This window comes from Engraulis encrasicolus, chromosome 22, assembly GCF_034702125.1.
Source record: "Engraulis encrasicolus isolate BLACKSEA-1 chromosome 22, IST_EnEncr_1.0, whole genome shotgun sequence".
NCBI lineage: Eukaryota > Metazoa > Chordata > Actinopteri > Clupeiformes > Engraulidae > Engraulis > Engraulis encrasicolus.
The window spans coordinates 44,660,936-44,669,987 of record NC_085878.1 but is presented as its reverse complement, the minus strand read 5'-3'; the positions used below and the strand labels follow the sequence as shown (position 1 = coordinate 44,669,987).

The window sequence follows — 9,052 nt, the reverse complement described above, 5'->3', positions numbered from 1 at the left end:
TTTGTTCTGCTTCCTCCTCCTGTTTGTATGGAGCCGGGGGAAGGGCAAGCATAAAAACAACATCGACATCGAGTACGTCCCACGCTCTAAGTCCAGCGGGGGCGGGTCCACAGATGGCACGGACCAGGGCGCGGGTCCACGGCGATTTAACATGAAGATGATCTAACGCTGAATCAAACACGGAATTACAGGAATTACCAATGTAGGAATTATGCAGTTGTGGAATTCTTTTATTTTTGTTTACTTGTTGTTTTTTTTTGTTTTTGTTTATATTGGAGCCTTTTTTGGGGGAGAGACCCAAGAGAAGAAGAGTAACTGCCACAGTGGCATCCACAAGGTTTGCAGACTCTACTCGTTGTGGATGTTCTGTTCTGATGCCTTCAGAGTACTTCGTATGCACTGGCTGAGGCGGAAAAAGATTTGACTATTACAATACTGTACCAGGAGGCAGCCGCCGGACGTTATAAATGAGCACAGGATACACTCGTGCGGTTGGTTGTCGACTTTTAACACTTTATATATACCCACCAGGGATCCATTGTGTTGAAATTCGAGGATGTGGCGGAATCATGTACAGCGGATATTTGTAATTTAAAAAAAGTATTACTGTTACTTGTTGTGGCCTGCGCCATGCTTGCTCACGGCAGTGGAACGCTGGCCTCAAATACGTTGCCCTCCTCTCATGCTTTTTTGGCATATATGTACGTAATGATCTATTATGTATATGTATGTAACACTTGTATACAAGCCCACTTCTTTTTTTGTTATTTACATTTCCTTTTTTGTTGTTTACTTTTGTCTTGCTATACCCATGGAGCACAATATCAGCAGATTCTGTCATTCATCCCTCAAGTCGAGGACCAAGCCAATATTTTACACCCGACTCTGTTCAAGAAATGAGAAAGGGCTTTACCCAGTGTGTGCAAGGAGACATTAGAAGGAGTGTGTAAGGTTCCTAAACTTTCACTTGGTTTCCCATCCCCATGCCCCCCCCCCCTCCTTGAAAATGTTGCTTTTTTCGTCGGTGTCACAAAAATATGAAGAGAATTTATTTATCAAAAACGCTTTGAGGTTTAAAGTGAACAAAACAATGATGAATACTCTGAAATTGTTTAAGAATAGAGCATACTTTTTTGATTATATTGCTGAATTCATAATGTTGAGAAAAAAAACGCTCATGGATCACTTGTCATCATCTTGTATTTTTTTAACCCTCGGATCCATTCTCTGGTGTCAAATTGTCCTCATCTCGGGAGTGAAACGGACATCACATCACAAAAAAAAATTTGGACTTTGCTGTGGTAGTTTCTCATTTTGTTGTTGAATCATTTAGATTGTGACCAGTTCAAAGTAAAAGAAAAAAAATAACATGTATGTGAAATAAAGAATATTACTTTCTACACAGTTTGTATTTTCTGCCATCTACCCCTGATTTGAAAAAAATATATGTTCACTCTTCGCAGGACAATTGCATTTTTCTGTAATTTCTCCAATAACATGTCAATGGGTGCCAATGGGAGAAGATGGCCTTATAGCAGTGGTTCTCAAACTTTTCCCACCATTCCCCCCTTCAGAGGGTATGGATGCTTCCGAGCCCCTCGCGCAGACTGATTTTACGATCACTGCGCTTCGCAGAATCAAGGTGAAAGGTGATCTCTTTGTGAGATAAAACAAAGAGGGACGTGTGTTCCATTTCCTATGCTATTCAAATTTATGACAATTTGTAATGTTGATGAGGGCTTAAAATGTATTGCCTATTGTAGAGACAGGAAATAATTTGTTTGGGGGGAAAAAAAGCCCAAAATCAGATGTCACACCCCACTGCGATGCCATTCATGACAATTTACAATACAATGTTGATGAGGGCTTAAAATGTATTGCCTATTGTAGACACAGGAAATAATTTCTTTGGGGGAAAAAAGCCCAAAATCAGATGTCACACCCCACTGCGATGCACCGCACCACCCCCCCCACACACACACACACACATTATAACACATTGCACATAGTGGTCAGTAAAGGTTTCTATGACAACATGAAAGGTGTCTTCAAATGAAAGGTAGAAAAATGCAACAAAAATGCATAATGTTTGCTAAAGAACAAATGTGTCACATTTTACACAGTGCTTAAGGGTTTTACAAGCTGACATTCTAACGTTTACACCAAGACGCATGTCACATATGATTACAGCAATACATGTTGTCACCCCTGTGACAAAAGCCTGATATAACTGCTCCATTATGGATAAATACCACCACACGAAAAGGTCTGCTAGCAGCATGAGGGAGGAGTGCCGTCTGTCTCACCAGGGCACATTTAAAAGCATTATCTCTCAGGTAGAAGCGATTTCTCCAGGAAGCGAGCGCTATCAGCAGCCAGCCGGGGCCAGTGGAAATGCTGTTAACCCCACGGCTCCGGCAGCATGAGTCCAGTGCATGGCGAGTGGCCAGCCTCGCAAGCATGCACCATGAGGAGCTGACAACGGGAGTCCGCAGAGGCTGTCTGATGCCGCTCCTGATTAGGTAGTAGAGGCACTGGAGCATGCCAGACATGCCAGGTCCTCACTGAGCACTGCAATGCCGCTTTGTCTGCCTAGAGAGAGGACCAGACCACTCACCAGGTCGGACGCTGTTTTGAGAGGCAACGGATGAAGCCGAGATAGCCATCACATGGACACTGCGTTGTTTTGTTTCTCTCACATTTGCTCAGCTAGGATACATTTCTTCTGGTGATGATGATGAGTGTAGGAAGACAGAATAATTAACGTTGACAACATAATCATAATAACATCACTAATGTTCAGATTAGGGCAATTTAAAAAAGGCTATGTGAAATCAAAATTATAATTGTAATACATTTTATTTGTACCGCATTTCAAGATTCCCAAGGACACTTTACAGGAAAAAAATGTTAAAATAGTGGCACGATGACGTTAAAACGGTAAGTAAAAGTAGTCAAAACACAAAGGTCAAAAATACATGTTAAAAAGCATAGCAGCAAATAAAAGTTAGTCATTGTTGAGTCTAAGACAAGCCAGAGTCTTACTACACACACACACACACACACACACACACACACACAGTTCACCTCTTCTGCCTGACAGACATATTGCATACATTGTCCAGGCTACAACGGAACATATGGCAATATGAGAGGTTATAGTTTAGTTTATACAAGCAGCATCTAGCAATGCCATGACTGGGGTTTGTTGCACATAGCGACGCACATGATAACACAATGTTATGTTACAGAGGACGCTGTATCTTGGAGGACAGTTAATTCTTGCTTGTGATCAATGTGCCTTTGTCAGAAGAACATAGAACACAGAGATATTATTTGTGCAAAATGTATGTGCCCTATATCTCATTTCATATAATAATGATTTCCTTTAGATAAGCTCTGATGTCCTGTTATGAGCAACAAAAACAACAATTCTGCTCTTTGTAACACCAATATGTTGAAAATTAGCAAGATATCATGCCACCAGATAGCCTTTCTTACCCACAGATTTTTGAAGTCTGTTTCAAATGCGTTGAGTCATCTGTGCATGAGAAGTAGACAAACACAATGGCATTTCTTCGCAAATTCCTATGTCACCTATCACACCAATTTCCGTCACAACTTTCCTCTCTCTCTCTATGTCAACACCTGTGCCGGAGTAACAAGCTATCAAAAGCTCAGCTTGTACAGCATAACGTGTTTTCTCTCCTCAACTGTAAGATATCAAAGAAACTGTAGTTGTAGCCTTGCCCGTTGTCTCTAGAGATTGGTTGCTTTCCACACATAAAAAATCCTAGACAGCAATAACAATAAAGAAGAAACAGTAGGCCTATTTGGCTTTGCAAAAGAATAGGTTGTTGTTATTGTTGATTATTGCCAACTTTGTAGGGATAGCATACAATGAGCTTAAAGCACTCATCAAACTCTCTCATTTCCAGTTGATTGTTGTCTTGTGCGTCTTTTCCACTGCCGGTTTTCTGGTAGGCCTACAGGTCGACACAGCACGACTCGGCCGCCACTTTTTGCCCTACGATTGAGCTGTGTCATGCCTATTTGAAAAGCAAAAAGTAGCGGCTGAGTCATGCTGTGTCAAGCTGTAGGCCTATCAGAAAACTGGCAGTGAAAAAGAGGCATTAGTGACATGGAAAGATAGATTCAAAGTTTTAGGTTCTAACAATGTGATTGAAAGGACTCTGAAGTCTATGGTGTGAAAAATAATTGGCATTTATTCTTGAGCGCAAGCAGATGAACGTTAATGTAAATAGGCTCAAGAGGATGACATAGCAGACTCACTGCCATCCTGTGACTTGAGTGTGAAGTGGAGTTTGTAAGTATTTCTCACACACACCTCATTACTTATTATCATCAGTGCAGCGGTAGGCTTCAGAGATTGTCAAAGCATTTCACAGCAGGTTTAGTAATGGAGTAATGAGAAACGATAGCTGTGGTAGCATGTCAAAAACAATTAGTACAGATAATGAATATTACTGACATGGTAAGAATTAATGTGTCATTATTTCAAAACCACTGTGCTCACCTAAGTTGTAGGCTAGCTGTTGGGAGTCTTGCCACTTTTTTATCATCCTTGTAATAAAAATAATAAGCAGCCAAGCTACAGTATGTTTTCAACAAATAAGGCTATCATAGTTAACAGCTCCCAGCATTAGCATGTGACACTTTATTACCAAATGTAATCCCTCAACTGCCTTGACTCACATCTGAACTAAACAAATTGAGTATCAAGTACGTAAAAGTATGTATTCCACGCACATGTGGTAAAAATACATTTTTACGTGTAACGTTAAATTTCGAATCTACACCCCTCAATGCATAATATATGTGATATTGGGAGGGCTCTGATGAACACAAGTGACAAAAATGGCAGTCAAAAGCTTGTGTCATGATTTGGACCTTTTAATCACAACGTCAATGTCTTGGCGCCAACCCAAGAACAGTAACCGTAGGCCTACAGTAGCCTAACCTGTAACCGTAATGATCACCCTGCATTGATGACTTGATACCTTTACTCTCTCTGTAGCCTTACACCTTGTGGTATGGTAGGCTATATGTAAAGAATCATGCTTGTACTGTATGCTGTTTACTTACTAGTAGCCTATGGTCGGTGTCCGCTCTATGACGCGTCCTTCATGCAATAAATGCAGAGAGAGCAATTTGATTTCGTGTCTAGCTGAGTAGTCTATCTTAAGCTTTCTGGGGCTAGATCCTTTCCGGATCCTTGGCTAGATGTGAATGGCACCCAAACTGATTGGATCGATACCCTCAAATTTGGAAGTTTGATCACCGGCCAGATTAAGTTGAATTGTTTATTCTGTTTTTGATTGCTCATAGAGACACACGGTTTTCACACACTACGAGTGTAAAGTCTCCACTTTCAAAGGAGCCATAACATGTTTCAGTGGCAATATCACATAATATGCTGTGACTCTAAAAAAAAACATCAAAAAAGGATTTAGAATGCTGGTATTCTACGACATAATCCGGAATTCATAATCGTTATTCAATGTGTTAACTGCCATCCCATTCCTAAAGTATAGGGTTCAATATGATATTAGTCCAACTTTTGCAGCTATTGCAGCTTCAACTCTTCTGCTGGCTGTCCAGGTTGAGGAGTATGTTTTTTTAATATAATCTTTATAATAATCTTCCAAAAGCACTAGTGAAGTCGCACACTGATGTTGGTTGAGAAGGCCTGGCTCTCAATCTCCACTCTAATTCATCCCAAAAGGTGTTCTATTGGGATCAGTTTAGGACTCTGTGCAGGCCAGACAAGTTCATATCATACTATGTCCTTGTCTTTATGTACCTTGATTTGTCCACTGGTGCATAGGCATGTTGGATGAGGAAGGGGCGCATTTCAAACAGTTCCCACGACATTTGGAGCATGGAATTGTCCAAAATGTTTTGGTATCCTGAAGGATCACCTTTGAGATTATTAGAGCATGACTAACATGACATGGAATTCACACCATATCAGCAAAGCCACACAGTAAATTGTGCTGAGTAAATTGAGTTAATTCAATATTTAGAGAGGAGGACCAACACTAAAAGCCTTCATTTGGACTTTCTAAAGGCACTTTCCCACATAAGACCCAGTGGTGCCGTGCTGTGTCATGTCGAGTTGAGTTGTGTTGTTGACTCAGCCTGGTTTGCGTTTCCACTGCAAATCTTTATGTAAGCTAGTTAACTAACGTAAGGGACAACAGATATCTAATCTATCGATTCTAGACTATAGTTTGATACTACAATGTTGATTTCTGTTTTTAATACTGCAACTCTAACACGTTAATTAGATTAATTAATTACGTTGCAAATTAATGCGTTACAAATTTTACTCATACCACATGATTCCACCAATGGTTCCACCAATATGAAATCATGCACCGCGGCGGAATCGCCTGCCTCCACGCGGTCAAGCAAATTATCGCCTGCATTCAAAGTCAATTTCGCTGTGTGGGGACAGGCCATCATGCAGTTGATCGGGTGGCCGCCATGATTGTTTTTTGATTCGCGGGTAAGGGCTAACTGACGCTTGGTATTCTGGGTAGTAGGCAGCGACAGTACCCGGTCTGCTCAGTTCAGCCAAAAAAACGAGGGCTGGTTTTCAGCTGTACCGTACTGTTCTTGCTAATCAAAGCACAATAAACGGAAGCGGAGTTGTGCTGTGTCGAGCTGTACCGGGTAGAAAACAGGCAGTTGAACAGGGCCTTATATGTTGAATTAAAGCAGTGAAATTTACTGTGCCAGGCATTAAATATAAACTATTTCTGCTGTCTATGATTGTTTTGTGTGGGCTGTCTGACAGAGTGTATGAGGCGGGCTCTGCTTACCGGCCCTCCAGAAGCAAAGGCCAAATTGATTCAAAAGAGAAAAAAGATCATGGCTTCAGGCCCAGTCGCATTCATTAGGGTTTGTGCATTAGGACTTCTGTGGATATCTGACACATAAATACATCACAAAGGACAGACTGGTACACCAGGTTGGCAGACATCCAGTCATCTGCCCCGGCTCGTAGAGCAGAATGCCAGGCACTTGTGACCAAATGGAAATCGAAGTGCCTCTCATTTAATCTCGTTATGGATAAGTTCGGCTCTTGTTGACAAGCGTGCAAGAGCACTTTCAGCGGCACTCCATGCACTGGCCCCGTCCCTCCACTAGTCCACTGTGTCCTTGTTGCGATGGGAAAAGTTCTCTCCCTAAAGAGATGTGCGTCATATTCAGCTACATGGTAATCCAAAACTCCTGCTGAGAAACATCTTGGTAGTAACAATGAACCAGTGTAGTGTATTGATTGAACATGGTGCTATGCTCAGGTAAAAGAAATACCAGCAAGTCCCTTGTTGAACAGCTCCACTGAGAGAAATGGATGGGGGAAGGGGAATCTGACAGTCTCTATAGATTTGCTGAACTAGATGCAGTTGGAAAATGCAGCATGTCAGCACAATGTATAGAACAAGTTGGAACAACAAGTGGAAACACCATAAGTGAATCCATCATTTTTTTCACTTAGTTCGCTTTTTTCTTTCGTTGTCTTGTGTGTTTTCTTTTGTCGCTTTTGTTGTTGTTTCCCTTTCTTTTCTTGTCTCTATACTATGTCCGTTGTAAGAATTGCTTCTGTACTCCATTCTACCATCTCTATGTGTGTGCGTGCGTGCGTCCGTCCACCCACTTTACTTCACTTCACTGCTGTCTATTTTTTCCCCACAATGCACCTCTGCCCAGCCGGAACCAGCAGCTGAATGAGGAACACTAACAGCCCAGATTCCTGCTTAAGTGCCTGGATGTGGGTGTCTAAGTGGTGCTGGGGAGAGAGAGAGAGAGAGAGAGAGAGAGAAAGAAAGAGAGAGAGAGAGAGAGAGAGAGAGAGAGAGAGAGAGAGAGAGAGAGAGAGAGAGAGAGAGAGAGAGAGAGAGAGAGAGAGAGAGAGAGAGAAATATTACAGGGAGATGAAGACTACCTTGCAATAGATCATACTGCGTTTTATAGCCCACTGCCATACATCTACTGTATCTCTGCACTCTGAGGTTGCTGGTGCCCCTTTGTGAGCTTGGCCAACATTCACGTGGTTAAGACTGTGATAGTACTGAGTAGGGCCATTATATCTCTTTTTACAGTCAGGCCCACCGATAATTAGAGAGGCCTAGAGATTACGGCAGTGGCTCAGTTCATCAAACAGAGATGTGTATATAAAGCTCACTAAATTAAAAACCAACATTTTGAACCAGAACAGCTAACAATTTTGACATGAGCTTGTCCACTCATTATGTAGTTATGGGACCTCACTCCACTAAAGAATACCCTTTACCCTATATACCCTACCAGTATATTCCAATATATATACCAATACCCTATACTTCTCCTGTCTATGGACAATGTCAGTGTTTCAACTTTTTACCATTGTAAAGTACAATAATAGTACTGTGAAATATAGCCAATGGGCGCTAAGCCCCCCACATTTGGGCTTGCATGCCCAAGGGTTGCACCCAGGGTTCGAATCCGGCTTTGGTCATTTGCTGTCCCTGCCCCGTCTCTCTCTCTCCACATTCGTTTGCTGTCACTCTTCACTGTCCTATCTCAAATAAAGGCGAAAAAGCCCGTAAAAAAATACATTTAAAAAAGAAATATGGCTTCATACAATTAATTTCACTTTATTGGGAGAGTTATGTAATGGATTGCTTATTTTATGCCATTGCTGTAATAACACATCCTTTTCACATGCCCCCCCCCCCCCCCCCTGCTGTCTCGGCCCACACTGCCATTTAAGGGACAAAAGGCATTGTAGTGTCAATAAGGCATCAAGGCATGGCACAGAATTCACATGGCATTCCAACCAGACATTGAATCACGGCCACATTAAGTATGGGCCTACATTGCATTTGGTGGCCCTTTCATTCAAAGGAACAGAGGCACAGATACACCTGAAAGAACAACCACAATGGGACAGTGGGGTAGGTCTACAAGAAACTCAGTAATACAAAATTTTATTTTGGTTATTTTGGTCATTTTTCATTTTCATTGTTACATTTACATTAGG

The 9,052-nt window shown here is 41.7% G+C and overlaps 1 protein-coding gene across 2 annotated transcripts in view; it reads left to right on the top strand.

Annotated features, from left to right (window-relative positions):
• Nucleotides 1-1,352, top strand: part of lingo2 (leucine rich repeat and Ig domain containing 2) — a 143,011-nt gene extending 141,659 nt beyond the window's left edge. For both annotated transcript variants that reach the window (XM_063189265.1, XM_063189263.1), the window contains exon 2: nucleotides 1-1,352. This exon is cut by the window's left edge and continues 1,697 nt beyond it. In XM_063189265.1, coding sequence (XP_063045335.1) covers nucleotides 1-166 — 166 coding nt within the window. In that variant the 3' untranslated portion in view covers nucleotides 167-1,352.
• Nucleotides 1,353-9,052: the final 7,700 nt, after the last annotated feature.